Genomic DNA, 20021 nt, shown 5'->3' on the forward strand with positions numbered 1-20021 from the left:
GACACATTTAATTAATTATTTATTGACACATTTAATTAATTATTTATGTATTTCACATTTTAATTAATTATTGACACATTTAATTAATTATTTCATGATATATTTATTTATTTCATTTTGGCAGTCCTGGCGCCTGTCTCTCATCATGAATTAATTTTATCTGTCAGACTCACCCATCAAACTCACGGGGCGGGGTTAACGCTGCCCATGCAGCTTCTCTAACATTTGATTGGTTGCCGTGCAATGTAAGTCAAAACAGGTCGATCCTAGATAATCGATTGCTTCTGTAGACTTGAGGCAGCCAGGTATCCCAGAATGCGTTTCAAATCACAGGCAGCAATGGTGGTGGTGTAGTTTTAAAATACCCCGTTTTTCTGTCACTAACTACACTTTTAACAGTGTTTTAGCCGCGAATGTCGCGCCGTAATCTTCACATGTCTGGTCAGGTTGTCAACATAGAACATGTTTGCAAAAGTGCTCAGATGTTTTCAGAGATTTCAGTAGCTCTGCTAACAGTCAGCATGCAGAGTGCACCGAGGGGGTTACGTCAACCGGTTTGTTTACATATTCCACTCTCCGCGTTCCACATGTTGCATTCGCAGATTCTCATTTTCACCGAACGATCGTCTCTTTCCGCCTGGTCTTGTGTCTCTGTGCTTCTGTAACATAAAGAACGAGCTGACATGTTTCTCACGACACCAGCGATCAGCTCAGCAGGCCCTCAGTTTACCTGCATGCATCCTCCTCCTCACCTGTCAGCTGTTTAACACCTGCTGCTAATTCAAGAAACACGCCCACGTTACCTGGTGATAGTCACAGTTTAACTGGGCAGCCGGTGCTCGATATAACGCAATGTCAGCGCATTTTTCTGCACAACATAAGTAAATATAGTATTTTTCCCGAGCGCAGAGCTGCTGGAGCTTGTTTCCTTACAGAGCACTTTGTAGGCGAAGCCACTTTATCGGCAGCTGATGTCCAATCACCGCACACAGCTTTGAAACCTCACCTGAGTTTTAGCTCTCAGTGGTTAAACGCTGGACTTAATTCACTCAGGTTTTGTCTGTCGGGTCACGTTTACTTCGCTGTTTTATTTACAACTGAGCAAATCGGTTTGGCCGAGGTTAAAGTTACGTTTCATAACTGCAGAGTTTTACTGACGTTTAATGGTTCACTGGCACATGTGTTAGACTGAACTATTCGCTTTTCTTTATCTGGTGTGTTTCGGATTTAACAGTGAATTTTGAGATTAAACTGACTTTTAAAATGTTTTATACAAAGAGGAAAGAGAAGGCGCATTTCCACCGAGAGGAGCAGAGTTTGCAACAGCGTGTTCATCATGAAGACTGCAACCTGGACAGAAATATTATATCATCTGTTTTTAATAGTTATTTAACTGTATTCTAAGCACCAGCTATGTTAGAATTTTTAGAGTTTACTTAACTAAAAATAAATGAGCTTAACATATAATTTGTGTGATTTCTCTCTCTCTCTCTCTCTCTCTCTCTCTTTTCTTTTTCGGTCATGTTATGTTTAACTGTAAAAGGTTTGTTACAAACTATGAAACACATCGTGCAGACTTCTGGATGTTAGAAGAAAACTAATACTGCTCATGAATGAGACTAAAGGCAGGAAGGTGTCCTTTAAAACTAAACATGTTAATAGGACCTCCCTATTTATATCGTAGTTTATGATATAGCACGTATATTTCAGTAATAGCCTACTGATTTCAGCAGCTCACATGGGCGTTATCTGTGATACTCCTTAACTATAATTTATCCAAGTTAACTTCAGTTAACCATTCAGACAGTTCTTTTGCAATGAAAAACATAAACACCTATGCTGCGTAATGTTTACATTATAGCTGCTTATGCAGTAACCATGGTAACCACGGACTCTGGATCGACGGAGGTCAGACAACAATTTTACATGTATGATCTTAAAACAGGACACAGCCAATATCCGTCCTGGCCTCATATCAAATGTGAACGCAGACTGAGTCTATGTTTGACGTTTGCTTTATATCTAATCTTCCTCTCAAACATTTAAACAGCAGCGAGTCTGCAGCTGAGGGAATACAAACTCAAATTGTCGGAACAGGTTCGATCGTGGATTCATTTGGTCATTTATTAAATGTATAACTGTTAGTCTAATCTGCTGCTGAGTCTTTTACACTGATGAAAATGCAGATAACACAGATCACGAACACCTGTTCAACCAATCACTTTCATTCCACTTTGATCTGCGACAAACTGACGGTTCATCTCTGTTACAGTGTTGCGTTAGACTGCTATATTTTTGTGTTCTTTATGCTGTAGATTTTCACGTCTCTGGAATAGTTGGCAGTATTAAGGATGCTTTTCTGTAAAATCATATTGATATGACCCGTGACATATTCGTAGATGACAGTTAGATAGTCAGCTGGGAAACTCTGTGTTAACTCAGAGATCTGAAGATATCGTGGGTATGCTGATCTTGCTCCGTGGTGTACAGGTCCGTTTACCCTCATGATTAATATTCACAATAAAAATATTAGCCGAACATCATGAAGTCTGTATGTGTTTCATAGTGTCGAACCACCTTTGTACAGTTAAAGCCAGCAGCTACTACATGACGGAAACACCAACGTTATCTCTCTTCTGCGTTTATACGCAGGTCACGCTGATTACTGAACAGAAACCCAAAGATCAGCTGTTAATCGAATTTATTTGCTCTCTCTCCTTCTTAAACATGTTTTTAATGTTAGTTATAATTCAGAATTGGCGACTGAAACACGTAGGACACATACGAACATCAGGAAATAACACCCCGATAAATATAACCTCAGTAAAATAAGTCAGTGTCAGCGGGGTTATTACAGCTGTGTACCGGGGCCTGCGCTTTGTCGGCGGTAATAACAGCTCGATTGCTTGCGAGGCGAGCGGGTCTGTCCCAGGCTTTGCCGTGAGACTGGGCAGACATCTCCGAAATCATCGAAGCACTTTTGCAAAGAGGCTGTATCTTGACAAACCGACCAGACATATGAAGATTAAACCACTACATTCTCGGCTAAAAAATATTAAAACTGTTTTTGGTGACACACAAACAGGGTTTTTCAAAGTTCAGTTCTGCCGGTTGTTGTGGGCTAAAACAATGGCCACCAGGCCAAAGCAATGGTTTTGAGTCGATCAGCGTTAACCCCGCCCCTGAGTTTGATGGGTGAAGCTGACAGATAAAAATTATTTCATGGTGAGAGCCAGGCGCCAGGACTGCCAAAATGAAATAAATAAATATATCATGAAATAATTAATTAAATGTGTCAATAATTAATTAAAATGTGAAATACACAAATAATTAATTAAATGTGTCAATAATTAATTAATTAAATGTGTCAATAATTAATTAAAATGTGAAATACATAAATAATTAATTAAATGTGTCAATAATTAATTAATTACATGTGTCATAACTATGTATTTAATTAATTAATTCCCATTTTAATTAATTATTGCCACATTTAATTAATTATTTAATGGTGTATTTAAGTAATTCATTATGGCAGTCCTGGCGTTCCATACAGTGCAGAGACTCGTTTACTTTACTGTAATTGTGATACTCCTGCTTCATCTATAAGAAGCATAAGCTACATATTTTTAAGGCCATATTATGTAGGGTATATGACAGAGGCAAGATTTAGGAAAATCGGCATGGGTCTTTCAATGAAAACTAATTTTTTGACAAAGTCTTGTGTCATGTGTCAAATGTCAAAGTCTATATTTACTGGCAACATCATACTATAATGATTTTGCATATGTATATTTGTATTTTCCCTACACGTGGCAAGGGAGGTTGCTAGCTTATTAAATAATTTCAGTTGTTTTTAGCTGTCTTCATGGTTCTTTTAAGTCTCGGTCTGCTCCTTCAGGATTTAAATCCTCTAACCAAATTTTAATTTTCTTTTTGTATTTCCCTGAAGAGACTAGTACTTATAGCTGACATACAGCTAGCTTTATAAACAATTATTCTGCTATGTCTTCAAACTGAAAAGCAAGAAATTCAATCAAACACTACAAATATAAAAGAAACCAGAATTTTCATTTTATATTTTTATTAAGACAAAAACAGAAATCCTCTCATGGGTAAATTACAAAAGTTTAGAAATGTCCGTTTAAAAAAAAATTGATCCTGGGCTGAGAGTATGTCACACCCGGTTTGGTGCCAGCTATCAGATCAGCTGCATTTCACTTTTTCAAAACTGTAACTGTTAAAAGTCTGTCCATCACCTCACTGCCTAACCTACATAACATTTTTCTCAGTGAGGTTTTCCACGCAGTACTGTTCCAAGTGTTCAGGGCTTTTGGGGAAGTAGACGTCGGCTTTGTGCTCCTCGTCATGCTCAATGTGTTTCAAGTGGATGAGCATGTGCAGGGCATAGGCCAGCACCAGCAGCAGGATGAGGGAGGTGACGAGGCCCATCAGGATGGCTGGCGTCAAGAAGGTGGTACAGTCGCTCGCAGGAGAAAACTTTCCCGAGGTGACGCTGAAGGCCTGAATCTGAGGAGAGCACAGAAACATTTTTTTTTTTAAAAATAAAAAAATAAAAATACAGGTAATATTCTCAATATGCTTCTGGCTCTATATCACATCACATAGATCAGGTACCCTTAATACAGTCATCTCAGAACCTCCTACTGGTCTAACTTTATCTTTATGAGGGGCCCGAAATTTGCCTTAAACAGAGAGGAGCTAAAACAGCTTCTGTGAACTGAGGGGCTGCACTGTGGTCCAGGATAAGTCAAATAAGCCTATTCTGAACTGTGAATCATGCATAGCTATTCTACTAGCCCAAGTAGTCTGAGAATAAAAACCCAGAGCTAGAATTTATTATTAACTCATTAACGTGATACAACTAGCTATAACCTCAGGAGGGGGTGATTGCTTTTTTCACTGTGGTGATTTAAATATTGGAAAACCATTTCAACACCCTTTAAAACTTGCATTTTTCAATAAATTTTGTTTGTTTGTATTTTTGTATTTGTCCAATTAGAAGCTGTTACTGGTCATTTTTAAACTGTATTGTGTCCTCTACCCGCTCACCTGTGTAAATCATGTACTCTGCCAGTCTCTGGGTCTGTGAGCTGACAGCATACCGCTGTTTTCCCAGCTTTGTGTTTGCTCATTTCGACATTTAAGTTCAAGATGTGTTAACAAAGTATTGAACTAGAGAGAAAATGACCCTTAACCACAAAAAACACTGAAAAATTAATAAATGTTCTAACAAGACTTTGTTGTGTCTTCCAGACACCATACAAGAAATGAAACACCCTCTTTGAAGAATCAGTCAAAGACAGGGTAAAGAGACGGGTACCTGGAAGTCTGTAAAGGTGATGGACCAGCGGCGGGCTTGGTCAGTGCCAGGTAGCAGCAGGGCACTGTATCGCTCCAGGCTGCTGACGTGGATGCAGCGGTAGGAGGAGGAAGCTGGAGCGTACACCTCGCTGGCATTGAACACAGCCTCTTCAGAAATGTTGTAGAGCAGCGAGACGCTGTCCACCGAGAACCACCACTGCCCCGAAGACTCATAAAAGCTGTTGGACAGCTGCAGTCTGATGAAAGAGAGGCGAGAGGAGACGGTCAGGGCAAATGTTCATGTATTGTGTACAAACTGCTTAGCGTGATCATATTTGGTGGCATAGCTAACCTGATGGAAAGGCCTTTCAAATCCTCCACATCTCCAAACCTCATGACCAGCCTACAGAGGAACAAAGAGACAAGTAAGACTCTCAGATGTACAGCACACCTGGACCTTTCTTCACACTGCATTGTTCTTGTCTTTAAATTGGGATTATAATCTTCATGTTAGACCCTGTGACATTTCTCATACAAGTAGACAGACAAGTAGGAGGTGCACTTACGTGGCTTTGTCCTTGCGACAGACAGACTGACTGGTGTCGACAGGTTTCTGAGGAGAAAAGGCTCGCTCTGTGAGGTCCAGGTGTTTCTGCTTGTCATAGCGGAGAGACAGTTTCCTGGCCTGGAACAAGAGGCAGGGCTGCCCATCGGACAACACCTGGTGGGCAGGTACAACCAGTTAGAAAGCAGTAAATTTAAAAGCCTTCTTTTGAAATTGAATATATAATGTGTTTTTTATTATAATATATATCTCCAACTGATTGTGTTGGAGAAAATGTTACTCATGCTCAGTGAACCTTTAGAGGAGGGAGGGGAACTGCAGCTCCTGGTGTCTGAAGTAATTTCCTGCGTGATGCATTTGAAGACTGGAGGCAGGAAGAAGCAAACTTCAATCATGTGAAACAACTTCTTAAAGCCAAACTTTCAATTTTTATATAAAGGCATTAACTGTTTTTGCTCTTTCATGTCTGTTTGTTTGGTTTTTTTTTGTTTATTTAATAAAATATGTGTTTTAATGAGAATTTTGTGCTTCATAAATTCCAGCATTTTCCTGGTATGCTTCCAAAAACAGGAATCATCATTTTCTCAGAGAGGACATGATTTTTTTCCACTCTTACAACCTTGTTTCCAAAAACTGGAATGTTTGTTAAATTTAAATGAAGATTTTTTTTTTATTTGTTGAAAAAGCAAGTTAATCTGCTGACATTATGAACCTGACATAAAAAATTTAAGTCATTTTCAAGCTGGTACAGTTGGCATATGTGACATTGTGGCTGCACATTTTTAGATTAGGATTAAATTGTGACACATCTTCCATTTATTGACATTCTCGGCACCTAAATGGTTAAAAATCAGTAAAACTTTAATAAAAAATTGTAGGGTTACGTTTTTCCCTCCCCACTCATATTTTACCTGCAGTTGTCCAAATCCTCTCTCTGCGGGTATCAAATATTGCTCTGCCTTCACCCTTTTATTGCTCCCGATGTCTGCAGAGACAACAGGATTTGTTTAACAAAATAAGCCATGAGAATATACGTGTTATACCTTTGACCTTTTATACTAAAATATGAGAAAGATAAACAAATCAAAATTGTAGATTGATAAATAGATCTCACCGTATTCCAGAGAAACAGCAGCACTGCAAAAGGAATTGAAAGAAGAATCAGTAAAATATTTAACGTTGTCATTTCTTCATATTTGTCATCAGCACAGTTTTTTTCCACTAGTTATTTTTCTTCTGTAACTTTATTTTTAAGTAATGATTTCAATACATGAAATAAATTAATCAGTTAAAATATTAAATATCAGTATTCGAAAACAACAAGGTAAAAAAGGTAAAAAAAAAAAAAAAAAATCATCTTAAAATAAATCTTTATTACATTATTGTGAAATATTAAATAATTTACTGTCTCATACGAATTATGTTTATTCTGAACAAAAAAAAATATCCAAGAATTAAAGTGAAAGTATGTTTAAAAGAGTCTGATTCACTCATACTTAACTGTTTGAGATACTTAAGCAACCATCAGCAACTTTTACAACTTTGAGTTTAATGTGGACCATCAGCCACATCAAAACCACCAGCTGTCCTTCTCTGCCCACGTTGGTAGCCTAATACCTGCAGGCACCTTTTTGCCCCTTTTTTGCTGATGTGATGCCAGTGCCCAATCGAAAACCAGTTTTAAAGATTTGCACCAGTATGACACTAGAAAACTGTTGGGCTACCTCAATAAATTCATCAGTGACTGATAAATGTAACCAGTGAATTCTGTTTGAGTTTCTCAGACTTCTTCTGGGAACATTGAATCATAATAAATTTTCAGGCCCATCAAAATGTGGCCTGGTTCTCAAAGGGCACCCTGGCAGAACTGGTTCGGCTCCAGCTTAGATGTGCTTACATTTTGCAGCTGAACTGGATTCAGAAAGTTTGAAAGAAGTCACAAATACACATCAAACACATTCAAGATAAAATATTCTTGATTTCACAAACTGATCTAGCTGCAGATTGTTTTGCATCTGACTCTATTCACGCAGAGTGTGTGGAGGGACTTATCAGATGGCTCTTGCTCCTTCTCGCAAAACATCAAAAGCAAACTGATGATTGGTGTTCTTCACCTTCATTTCTCAGATGCTGATTTGTGCATAATGCAAGAAAGACATCATTCCAAATCACCCAATAGAAATCCAAGCTAAATAAGGGAGGAACCTGTGAGAGTGTAAGTCCTCAGAGTACACCTGAGTGACCCGGCTGCTGACCCAGTGGATTAGTTAAGATAACAGTGATCAGTCTGGCACAGAGGTGGGTAGTTGTTGAGAGGATACACTCTGACCCAGATTACAGACAGAGTCTTGTAGCAGAAACATAATGGACTGAGATCTAATGCTAGAATCAAATTAGCAGCAGGTCTGATTGACGGTTTTCTTTGTAATTGAAGGTTTTATGTGATGACTCTTCAGCTGGTTCAGATTGATGTGCTGGATCAGGCAACAATAACAAGGTTAAAGCTGGAGCTCATCCTCTTTCTAATCTGGAATTACAGAAAATATGTATCGTTACAATAAAAACTTAAAATAATGAAGAGAGAGTGGAACCAATCTGATTGATGTTAATGATTCGTTTACTGCCTAATAATGACCACTGAGAAAACTACACAAAGGTCATCAGCCAGGGTTTAGTGGACAGCGGGAGAGATGTCAAAACATTGTCTTGAACCAGGTATGCAACCACCTGCTGTGCCACCTGTCAAAGTACAACTGAGCAACTCCACCTGTTTAAAGAAATCCTGAGATGCTGTTAAGAGCAGCAGAGAGGTGTGACCATGTGCAGGCTGACCAAAGCCTGCACATGGTCACACCAGTGAAAGGAGCACAGGTGGAAAAAACAACAAAGAAGCAATTTTAGAAAAACTGTTTCACATTTTGATGAATAATAAGAAAACACACAAGGTCAAGAAAAGGCCCAGATTGAACTTTTCTATATCAATTTACTGCTTTGTACTTTGACCATATTTGGTCAAAGTTAAGAAACTTACTTTGGGATTCAAACACAGAAACTATTCCATCACGTTTTGATTTTTCCCATTAATGTGTTACTACTGTTAGTAGTAGCAGTAGTAGTATTGTTGCAGACACACGTGTAACAACAATCAAGTACACTGTGGTCATAAAGCGATGGACATGTTTGGCTGTGGCATCTAAACAGTGCTCAATTGGTAATAAGGGGTCCAAAGTGTGCCAAGAAAATATCCTCTATACCATTAGACCACTAGGAAGCTGAACAGTCGATACAAGGGAGGATGGATCCATACTTTCATGTTGTTTACACCAGATTTTGACCATCTGAATGTTGCCACAGAAATTGGGACTCATCAGACCAGACAATGTTTTTCCAGTCTGCCGTTCTCCAGTTTTTGTGAATTCTAGCCTCAGTTTTCTTTTTTTTTCTAAGAGGAGTGGCACCCAGTGTGCTTTTCCTCTGATGGCCCATCTGCTTTAAGGTTTGATGTGTTCTTCTTCACAGATGCGCTGCTGCATGCCTCGGTTGTAATAAATGGTTATTTGAGTTGCTGTTGGCTTCCTATCAGAACGAAGCAGTCCATCCATTCCCTTCTAACATCAGCAAAGCATAGAAAACTGTTTCTCACTGAATATTTTCTCTTTTTCAGATCATTCTCTGTAAACTCGAGATATGGTTGCCATTCCAGGTTCAACGTCATGTAAATCACCTTTCTTTCTCACTGTGATGCCTGGTTGTGTTGAGTTGCTGCCATGTGATTGGCTAATTAGATATTTGCTTTAAGGAGCAGCAGAACAGGTGTACCTAATAAAGTGCCTGGTGAGTGTAGTTGCTTTCTTATTCATGATTAAAAAAAGGAAAATACCAGGTTAATAAGTCTTGCTTAATGCTAACTAATTTAGTTAGCCCATCAATAGCTGTTATCTATATAGACCTTCCATGATTTATTGATTAGTTTTAAATAACATGTCTAAATATGTAATATGTAGGAATATATATATTTGAAGATTCTTGATTAATAGTCAAAAGCTCTCAAATTAAGGTTTTACAGCTCAGCCACGAGCCTTTAATCTTTAAATCTTACTCCTTACTGATGCTGTAAAGCAGTGGTCAGAATATATGAGCAGAAAGTACAAGACAGCTACCAACAGATTATAGTTTTGAAGTTCTATTTAGATTTTTTATATTTTCTGTTTTTTTTATAGTTTCACAGGCTTGTGCTGTTTAACATTATTTGTTTGACTATTACAGGTACTGATGAGATTTTTCATACACAAGAGGACAGAACATTGCTGCTCTACATTAAGTGCTCTTAAGTGCCCTACAGTCAGGACTTCTACTAAAAAATTCTACTATATTAGTGTGGTACCAGTACTTAAGTAAAATACATACATAAGTGCTGCTTCTACCGATGAGTATGTTTAACGTCTCGGTGTATTTGCCATCATTGTACACAGGCTAATAAATCTGCAAAAATTTTCTGCTCAATGATTTTGTAATTTTAGTTTCTCTTTTAGTAAAAATATGTGTATGTTTAGTAGTTGTTTCACATTATTTAACAGCCGGTGTGTACAATGCAAGCATGCATTTACTCTGGGCAGTGATTTTGTTTCTTTAAAGCTGCAGCCTGATTTCTGAATAATCTGCCAAAATTGTCCAGCTATGGATAATCTAATCTAAATGAGCCACGAGCACGGTGGATCTCTGTATGGGCACTCTCAAGATCAAAATCCTCTCAGTGAATGTAAAATAAAATGCAGCACATACTGAATGTATTTTAAATGTACATCAGGTCAGAGAATCAGACAATAGAGCGATCAAATCCCCTTCATTCAAAGAGCCTCTTCAGCCAAAAACAAGGTTTAGCTGCTCTCTTGTGCTGGGTCAGGGCACTGGGCTGTGGATTGTGGGATTGCACTGTTTGCATAATCATACAATCACAAGCACACAGACCCCAAGGATGAAGGATGGGGTGGCTTGCAGCCAGAGAAGACTTTACAGCTTCTCAATCCTTTACCATCAACAGCTGCACACTGTGAAACGCAATAAACAGCTGCTGATGCACACACTCAAAAGACACGGGGCAACATAATCATCCTATTGGGGTCGAGTTTAAGGCAAGTATCGCCAGACGAAAGCAGACACTGAATGATTTCGTAAACATCTGCCATATGTTTAATGGCTTACAGGAGAGAAAATAACAGTTAAATCACCACATACGGCTAGCATGATTCTACACATTAGTTGTACTAAAACACAGATTAAAAACAAAGAAACAATCTGAAATAGATGAAACGGAGGTGCCTGAGTCTCCCCTGGCTTTTAGCCTCAACCAGGAATTACTAACAGACTTCTGCTGGATGAGCTGGAGCTCATTAGCGTGTCAGAGATATAATAAGTAAGCTGGCAGGTAGAAGGAACAAAGAGGATTAAACAAACAAGAGTCAGGATAAAATCTCTGTGAGCAAGAGGTAGAAAACAAAGGCATGATTGCTGGTTTGTATTAAGAGGTGTTGTGAGGTCACTGGAAGCAAGTGAGTTGGATGACTGCTGACCATCGACTGATAGACTTGAACTAAAGCATTAGTGGAGGTGCCTTAAACATTTTGTTCTTTCTAATGGTCGACTCTGGCTGCAAAAGGGTATGAAGGGACAAACAGACCTACTGCTTACTTTAATTTATTATCCTGTGATCATGCTCCAGATTAATTTTTCATCCCAGTCACTTGATTAAAGTCTCATGATACAACATGATGTTAATTTTTTACATTACTGGCCCCACCAGTGAGCAGACTGGCAGCAAAACAGGGTAACAGTGACTGTGGCCATCTTTCATATACAGTCTATGGTATAGACTGAAAGGGATGAAAGGTTAAATAAGCCGAAATAAAAACAGGATATAAATAATTGAACATTGAACAAATGTGTATAACGTGAGCTTCAACTCCTGTTCACCCGACATAATACCCACTCTGATAATAATCTAAATAATACAATAAAGTAAGTAAATAAAACAAAACAGGTGAACAAGAGGAGCCTACAGAGAATCTGCAGTGCCCCTCTTATGTTTGTCACAACAGAGCATTCAGACCATGATTCTGTTTGCTAAATCTGAACGAAAGGACAGATTACAGTTTAAAAAACAGAAAATACACATGTATAACATATTGAAAAAAATTGAAATAACTGGTGAAAATGTATTCATTTCAATCCATGTGACCACAGACTGTATAGAAAAGATGGCCATGCACACCGTGATGTCACACACCATGATGTCACTCATTGGCTCTAGAAACCACTTTTTAAAGTTTCGGCATTAGCATTTTGGTTGTCACCATGCTTTATTTTGGTAGTCAGAAGTGACCAGTATGACATCAGTGTTTACAGGTTTGTTTAGAGACAAGCATCAATAAAACTGTACATTTGTGACATATACAAACTAATACCTGCTGATCAGTCTTGGACAGACTGTGGCACACAGTGGCACTGTATTATTTGTCATATAATTTTATTAAAAATGCTCAGTTTTTAGCACTTGTGCATTGCCTTCATTTTTACCACTTGTATTTGATGCAGTAAAAAAAAAGAGTCTGTTACCATCAACGGCAAAGAAGAAGAGTAATAAAAACTGAAAATAAAGAAAGCGTGACCATCGGTTTGGAAATTCAAGTAATAAAGAGAGCTCCAGGATCAAATGTTGTCCATTCAATCAGCATTACTTTTGCTAGATCAGTACTTAAACAACTTGCATACTTACTATCCTTTAAAAATCTGTGTATTTTAATTAATGGAGCTAAAAAAAAAAAAAAAAACAACTTTAAAGAAACCAGGGGCTTTTAAATGTGAATCAAAATGATTCTGCTGAAAATGACTCCTGTCTTACTGCTGATGGCATCTCAAAGAAACATTATATGTCATTAGATAGCGTCATCATGCTTTATTGAAGTAATTGGGGACTTTGTGTGGCTACAAAGAATTCTTCCACGCTCTGCAGATCACCAAAGCATTCCTGTTTTAGGTCCTGATTTGGGTTTGATAATGGCATGCTAACTCTCTGCTGAAGGCTCATTGTCTCCAGATTAAGCAGGTACCTCATTCTCAGGCTTTGGTGGAGCTAAAAGGAGAGTGAATGTGGGGCTTAGTTTAATCACATGGACACACACACACACACACACACACACACACACACACATTAGTACAAAAGGATGATAATGTTACTCTGTGTGTGCTAGATGTGAAAGTAGGTATCTGTTTGCAGGAAAAGTTGCCGAGCTTGTTCCTCTGAGCTCATATTAAAAATAAACAAATAAATTCTATACCATAGCACCACATGAGGTGTAGTGAATAGAAAGTTGTGGGTGAGCATAGCACAAATCAAAGATTAGACAGTTAGGTGAGGTCAAAAACTAACATAAAGCTACTACACCTGCTCTGTTTGTGTTTGTCCACCTACCTCTCTGCAGGTTGTCGGTGGAGGCAGGCAGACGCCTGCAGATGGAGGAAGAGGAGGAGGATGCAGCAATGTTTCCCTGGTGAAGCCATCGCTGTGGTGACCAGAGTCTGATGCCAGCATGCGCTCTCTCTCCCTCCCTGCCCATCCTAATCTACTTTAATCTGCCCCATGCCTTTAAACCCCCCTGACAGATGGCAGAATTAGCCAATCACAGGACACAGCAGTGGTAAGCACGGTGACAGGAGCCCCGCCCACAGGTCAAACACACTGTTGTTCCCTCAGTTTGTCATTTTCAGGTCAGCTCAGTCAAAATATATTTAATGTCTGGAGATTAAAGGCAGCAAAATGATGATTACATAAAACAAAGCACTGGTCAGCTGTCTGTCTGTAAATATGTTTGTCGTGTATGAAAGGTGTTCAGATGCACTGTTACAGGGATACCAGTGAATGAAATGTACACAATACAGTTACAATAACAATGCATTACCGGCAGGGAAACAGTGGCTTACGGATCACATCTGGTTTTTCCGATTTTATTGGATTTGTTGCTGTATGTACCAGATTTAGTTTTATATCAACAGTACTGTAGTAAACAGTGTGGTGAAGTAAAGACAGAATGAAGTTTAAGCCTCTTATAAATAAACAAAAAATAGGTTTCGTGTTCGACTCATTTGTTGCAAATGCATTTTATCTGTATTTTTAAGATTAAACATTATTTATTTATTTAAAGCTTAGAAGCTTAAACTTAATTCTGTCTTTACTTCACTACACTATTTACCAAGTATATACAGTATATCTGTATCTACAGTTTACAGTATTAATAATAACTGGATGAGTTTCACTGGTGGTCTAGTGTTTAGGATTTAGGGAGGCACATGCAGAGGGTTTGTGTGGCAGAAGGGGATGCAAAAGATAGGATGAGATGCAGGAAGACGATGTGTGGTGGTGATGACTAAATGCGGCAGCTGATACAAGAATATTCACAAATTCTATGGGTGAATCAGAAAAACTCAGATATCTGTGAATTGGTGCTAATAACATGCTAGAATTTCACTCACCAAAACCTTTACCTCACAGCAAGTGATTTTATTTGTCAGATAACAGCATATAATCCCCCAAATGGGTTAGGGTTAGGGTTGATACTTTTGTGTTATTGCCTGGTGATTATCTTCATGCATCGTTTTTTAAATCAGACTGACCTCTCTAAGGACATTTCCAGCTTTTCCTGGTAAATCTCACACCCAGCATTCTTGGTTTTAATCAACAGCCTGATCGTGTCCTGCACTGACCTTCTCAGTCACCTGCTTATGTCAGTAATGCAGAAACATCATTGTCCTAAATGTTCACATAGAGCTAAATTTTGCTGCTGAGCAGACATTGTGAGTGAAGGTCTTGTCATCAGTGCACCAGAGATGCAAGGATCAGAGGTAGTGACAGTAGATGAGTTTAAATACCTGGTGTCAACCATCCAAAGCAATGAACTGTGCAGAGAAGAGCGGAAGAAGAGAGTGTGACAGAAAGATTGAAAGGGGAGGTTTATAGGATGACAAGAGGCTTGATATTATGTATGTTTTGAAGGTGAAGATGCTAAGATTTTTGCTGCAAGTTACTAGAATAATCCGGATTAGAAATGAGTTTATCAGAGGGATACCTCAGATACTTTGGACATGTAGAGGAGGGGTAGTGGGTATATTGGACAAAAGTGGGAAAAGGAAGACCACAGTGAAGATTCATGGAATTCATGAATTGTGAAGGAGCCATTTGCTGAATTTGTCACTCATACCCAGTGATGGGAATAACGGCGTTACAAGTAACGGCGTTACTAACGGCGTTACTTTTTTTAGGTAACGAGTAATCTAACTAATTGCTATTCCTATCGTTACAACGGCGTTACAGTTACTAACAAGGAAACGCGGTCCGTTACTATTTTTCAACAAACAGACGGTTGAAGCTGTGTTCAGCTTACCGCATCTTATATCAGTTGCACGGAAGTAGCTGTAAGTAATCTGGACGCTACAGCTTTTAGCAGCCAGCGCTCCCGCGCGCGGACGGTAATCACGATCACTGTCTAGCACAACACCTGGAGCTAAGGAGGCAAAACAATCGCATGAGTGCTGCTGTTTGACTGAGGAAGAATAAAGTAGTCGTGGTAAGTCAATCACATGACCACTTAAAGACAAAGCAACAAGGTGCCAGTTTTTAAATTGTGTCGATAGGCCACGTAAAACCAGAGTCATGATAAACAATATATACGCGGCGTTTTTTCCTCAATAGTTTCGCCACGTTAGCGCTAGCAAGCACTCTCTGCTTATGAGCAAAAAACAAAACAAAAAAAAGTTTTAGGAGTGACGGCGAGAGAAAGAGAGAGAGAGAAAGAGAAAGAGAGAGAGAGCAGGAAAAGAGACAGAGCGAGATGTGAGATTTGTGACGTTTAGCGTGTTTGGAGTGTGTAGTTAATGTGTTGTCTTGTGTAGTTAGTGTGTAGTGTTGTGGATAGTTTTGTGTTGTGTGTCAGAACAATGAGGCGACTGCTGTCTCCGGGTAGAAACAGAGGTGATACACCTGCTGCTGTCAGACCTGCAGGTATCAGGCTGTGATGTTCTCCTTTATAGTGGACAGAAATGATTTTTTCTGGAGTGGCACATATAATTTGTGTGGCATCTTATTGAAGAACAGCTGATTGTTCTGTAAATAGTTTGAAATGGTTATTTTAAAAAGGGGTAAAAAGTAAATGGATGCAAATAACTTTGTTGTTTGCAAAACTTGTGCATAGGATTTTAAAATTGACAATTAATATTTGCATTTGAAGTTATGAAATATGATTCATTAAACATGTTTATGTTGTTACAGTAAAAATATAACTTTTTCTACTGTGATTTTATGTTTTTTGTCTGATTTTTAGATCAATTCTGGTTATACAGTATGACAAAATGAGAACATAACTTTAAATTCAGACACGTGAGGTTGCGCTAAAAAGAATGATACCAAACAAGGCAAAGTAAATAGTTTTTAAAGGTAAAATGTGGAGAGAAAATCAAGAGTAGTAAAAAAAATGGCCAATTATACCCTGGACACCAGAGGGTTAAATGTTCTTTGTTTTTTTTTTAAGTAACGCAATAGTTACTTTTCCAAGTAATTAATTACTTTTAGAATATTGTAACTCAGTTACTAACTCAGTTACTTTTTTGTAGAAGTAACTAGTAACTATAATTGAATTACTATTTCAAAGTAACTTGCCCAACACTGCTCATACCTAGATTCGAGGTTTTCCTTTAATTTGTCACATTTGTGAACTACATACTCTGTCCACCAGAGGGCACTAACAAGACATCCATTAGCCGTTAATTGCAGGTTTAGATGTCCAATTATTTGGTTTCGCTCTAATTTCAGTTTTTAAATAAAAACAATACAGCAAATTACTCAAAAACTGAGAAAACGGGAGGGTCGGGAGTGAAGTATGATGAATAATAATAGTGTGACTGACTGAAAGGGAGATAAAACAGTGAAGACAAAAATAAGAGAAGGAATTTAGCGGCTCTCAATAATAAAACTACACTGGTTGTATGTATAATTACCAAATTCTAAAATGAGTCTAAATTCTTTGTTCTGCAAGAATTAAATATGAAAACATTGGCGTGAAATGGCATAATTTTAATCAGGCATATATCGTGGCAACGTCCGTCCGGGGGCCTCGGTGTAGACATCGCCGCGGTGCATCCTGGTTCCTTCCTTTCCATCCCAGGCTCGCTCAGCAATCATGGGTACGTCTGAAAGTTCATCTGAAATACCCCAAAAATGTGACTTCTGTGGGGGGTTTTCACAACAGTGCCGCGTATAAAGGTCTTACGAACAGATTTAAACTCGTTTGTGTCGGTAAAATTCTGCAGATTATTAAAAAAAATCCGTTTTTATGCTTCTTTGAAACCGCAACGTGGAGCGGCCATAACATGTCTGAGCAGCTAGCGGCGTGTTAGCGGTATTAGCTCAGCACACCAAAGATTCCCGTTACAGTTTAAGCTGCCTGTGCCTTATTTTTGTTTTGTACTTAAATAGAAGATTTATAAATGTCGTTAAAGTGACACCCGATAGGGGTTAAGTGTCATTTTGAAAGCCGGAGGTTGTCTTTGTGAGAGCACCGAGCTTTAGCTGTTGTCTGCGGTTTTAGCCCAGCGCTTATCAAAATTAACGAGAGCTGGATATGTTGGCAAAAGTAAAGCTTAACTGAAGCCCGGTCCTCACACCACGAGGTGGGTCTCATGGAAAGGATGCCTGACAAATCAGATTTCTGTTGAATAGGGACTGATGGTGAAATGTTTCTACCCTGCGAACAGCGGGCTGAACAGTTTTTAAATGTACCCACCGAAGAGAAGCATCTGGGTTCCTTTTTGCCTTTCTCGTTAAGGAGTCCGTTTAATTGATCTGCAGCATCACTGTGTTTGATGTTTCTCTTTTTCCCCACAAAGACACGTGTTGTATATTAAAGAGGTGGTTTGATGTTTATTAGAACAGCTCCTGGGTTTACAGGGGTGGCCCTAGTAAGTTGTAATAGAGGGGTGTCCAGACTTTGGCTGCAGTCTGTCCCTGGGCCAGACTTTAGACATGCCTGCTATATAGGTTCATCCTCATTAATTGATGCACAAATGGGGATATTCTTAAGTTACCCCTAGGGGGGAAAGAGTTAAGCATGACTCGGGAAGGTCTGAAGTGCCATCTTAATGGTCATACCTGACTGTGCTGACTTTGACTTTTTTCTTCTTTTTTTCCCCTCTTTCAGGAAAGTGTCGTGGTCTGCGTACTGCCAGAAAGCTCCGCAATCACCGGCGTGAGCAGAAATGGCACGACAAACAGTACAAGAAGGCCCACCTGGGCACTGCCCTGAAGGCTAACCCCTTCGGAGGAGCCTCTCACGCCAAGGGGATCGTACTTGAGAAAGTGTAAGTATCACAACAGCAGCTAACACTTGTAATTTAGAAAGATATAAAGCAGTTTTTTGGTCTTTTGAGTTCCTCTTTATTAAATCCATTATCAAGGGTGTTTGTGTTGAACTTAAAGAGCTTTGTACTTTTCCTCTGTGCAGTGGTGTGGAGGCCAAGCAGCCCAACTCTGCCATTAGGAAGTGTGTGAGAGTTCAGCTCATCAAGAACGGCAAAAAGATCACCGCCTTCGTCCCCAATGACGGTTGCCTCAACTTCATCGAGGTAAACGGCAGTGGCGAGTTTATTCTTTAGAGGATTGTTTATGTAGATTCTACAACAGAAACATCGAGTCATTGTTTCCGCAATAGTCCTGTTTATGTGGAGTTGAGTGTCTGTGTCTATGAAGTGTCTATGAAATGTCTCTAAGTTGCAGTAAGCTAAACTGCAGATTTTAACTTTCTCCAGTTTTTGATCTGTACGTGTATCTACAGATCTCATTGTAATTTTCTCTTGGGTCCTTAAAAGTTCTTAAATGTATAATTTAGCTCTGTTCTCAATTTTCGCTCTTCTAACCTCTTTTGCGTCTATTTCTTGACCTGCAGGAGAACGACGAGGTTCTGGTGGCAGGTTTCGGACGTAAGGGTCACGCCGTCGGTGACATTCCCGGAGTTCGTTTCAAGGTGGTCAAAGTGGCCAACGTGTCTCTGCTGGCACTCTACAAAGGCAAGAAGGAGAGACCAAGATCATAAACAGTCAACGAATAACATAAAATAAAATAAACACATTTTCAATTACAGCCTGTTTGCTTCGTGTTTTCATTTCACTTGTGTTTTTAAGGCACAGTTGTTAGTGAGTTAAACTGATGTTTTTGATACCGTTAAGCAGTGAATCATGCAAACTGTTTTTGCTTGAATTTCAAGTTAAACTGCATCAATATACCAGAAACTGGCTTATGTTTAACATTTAATTCAGGCCAATTATGTCAGTCTTTTCTGTATATATCCTCAAAATAAGGACTTCATGTAATTTTGTAAAATCTGATTAATGTGTACAGTAGCAAAAACAAGTTTCACATGAACATATTTTTGCGGTTTGGTCATCATTTTGCACTCACCCTTTCATGTGAAGTAAATAATTTAAAATATGTGGGCGTCTCAACGCACATACAGTCAGTAAGTGCAGGGCTGGGATAATATAAAGATTCTGACACTGATTTTGAATGTAGACACAGTTATACCTGATCTCAGATCAGAAAGCTGGGTAATAATGCTGTGGATCAAAAACAAGTGAAGATATACAGACCTGCCGTTCATGTAAAAAGAACAACATGTTTTTGGGTTATACCAAGCAAAGTCCTCCAGTGGTTTATCTCCCAAAAGGAGCTTTTTAGTTCAGCAGAAGAAGAAAAAAATCTAAAAGTGCTGTTGACCTGGTTGTGGTCCAGTTTCACAAAATGATGGCATTTTGTGTCCCAACCTGTGTTGTTATTATTTTTAAGTTTAAAAAAAAAACAGTTTTCCAGTTACTTTGGTACTACGAGTGTTACACAATTAATACAAACAAATCAAAAATATTTTAAGAAGTGAAATAAAAATAAAAACTACACTTAAAGGTACTTATTCTTTTAAAAATGGTATACAAGCTTCATGCCTCTATCTCCTTGGAAATTAAGTAATAAACAGACAGCACAGCTGTATCTGTGCTGTCTGTGCTTTTAGTCTGATACCACTTTGTAACAGCAGATGCT

General features: G+C 38.7%; 2 protein-coding genes across 2 annotated transcripts; one reads left to right on the forward strand and one right to left on the reverse strand.

The window, feature by feature from the left end:
• Positions 1 to 3570: 3570 nt before the first annotated feature.
• On the reverse strand, positions 3571 to 13480 carry atp6ap1la (ATPase H+ transporting accessory protein 1 like a). The gene is made up of 8 exons (XM_039611792.1): positions 13359 to 13480; positions 7005 to 7027; positions 6802 to 6875; positions 6186 to 6254; positions 5892 to 6046; positions 5678 to 5728; positions 5345 to 5582; positions 3571 to 4530 (listed from the first exon to the last, which is right to left on the reverse strand). Exons 1-8 carry the CDS (start codon positions 13445 to 13447, stop codon positions 4273 to 4275), a joined length of 957 nt encoding a protein of 318 aa, XP_039467726.1. The 5' UTR covers positions 13448 to 13480; the 3' UTR covers positions 3571 to 4272.
• A 3526-nt stretch (positions 13481 to 17006) lies between these two features.
• rps23 (ribosomal protein S23) lies at positions 17007 to 19070 on the forward strand. The gene is made up of 4 exons (XM_031757563.2): positions 17007 to 17119; positions 18133 to 18292; positions 18436 to 18556; positions 18877 to 19070. The coding sequence occupies exons 1-4, from the start codon at positions 17116 to 17118 to the stop codon at positions 19021 to 19023; spliced, it is 432 nt and encodes a 143-aa protein (XP_031613423.1). The 5' UTR covers positions 17007 to 17115; the 3' UTR covers positions 19024 to 19070.
• Positions 19071 to 20021: the final 951 nt, after the last annotated feature.

Source organism: Oreochromis aureus, linkage group 5, assembly GCF_013358895.1.
Source record: "Oreochromis aureus strain Israel breed Guangdong linkage group 5, ZZ_aureus, whole genome shotgun sequence".
NCBI lineage: Eukaryota > Metazoa > Chordata > Actinopteri > Cichliformes > Cichlidae > Oreochromis > Oreochromis aureus.

What these genes read in the sequence shown, in the direction of transcription:
- atp6ap1la (XM_039611792.1), bottom strand. Translation starts at nt 13,447, where the DNA reads ATGGCTTCACCAGGGAAACATTGCTGCATCCTCCTCCTCTTCCTCCAT. An exon ending in GAGGATTTGGACAACTGCAG is followed by an intron (nt 6,255 to 6,801) that starts GTAAAATATGAG and finishes TCCTGCCTCCAG; the next exon opens with TCTTCAAATGCATCACGCAG. An exon ending in TGTCGCAAGGACAAAGCCAC is followed by an intron (nt 5,729 to 5,891) that starts GTAAGTGCACCT and finishes GTTCCTCTGTAG; the next exon opens with GCTGGTCATGAGGTTTGGAG.
- rps23 (XM_031757563.2), top strand. An exon ending in GGGATCGTACTTGAGAAAGT is followed by an intron (nt 18,293 to 18,435) that starts GTAAGTATCACA and finishes TCCTCTGTGCAG; the next exon opens with TGGTGTGGAGGCCAAGCAGC. An exon ending in GTTGCCTCAACTTCATCGAG is followed by an intron (nt 18,557 to 18,876) that starts GTAAACGGCAGT and finishes CTTGACCTGCAG; the next exon opens with GAGAACGACGAGGTTCTGGT.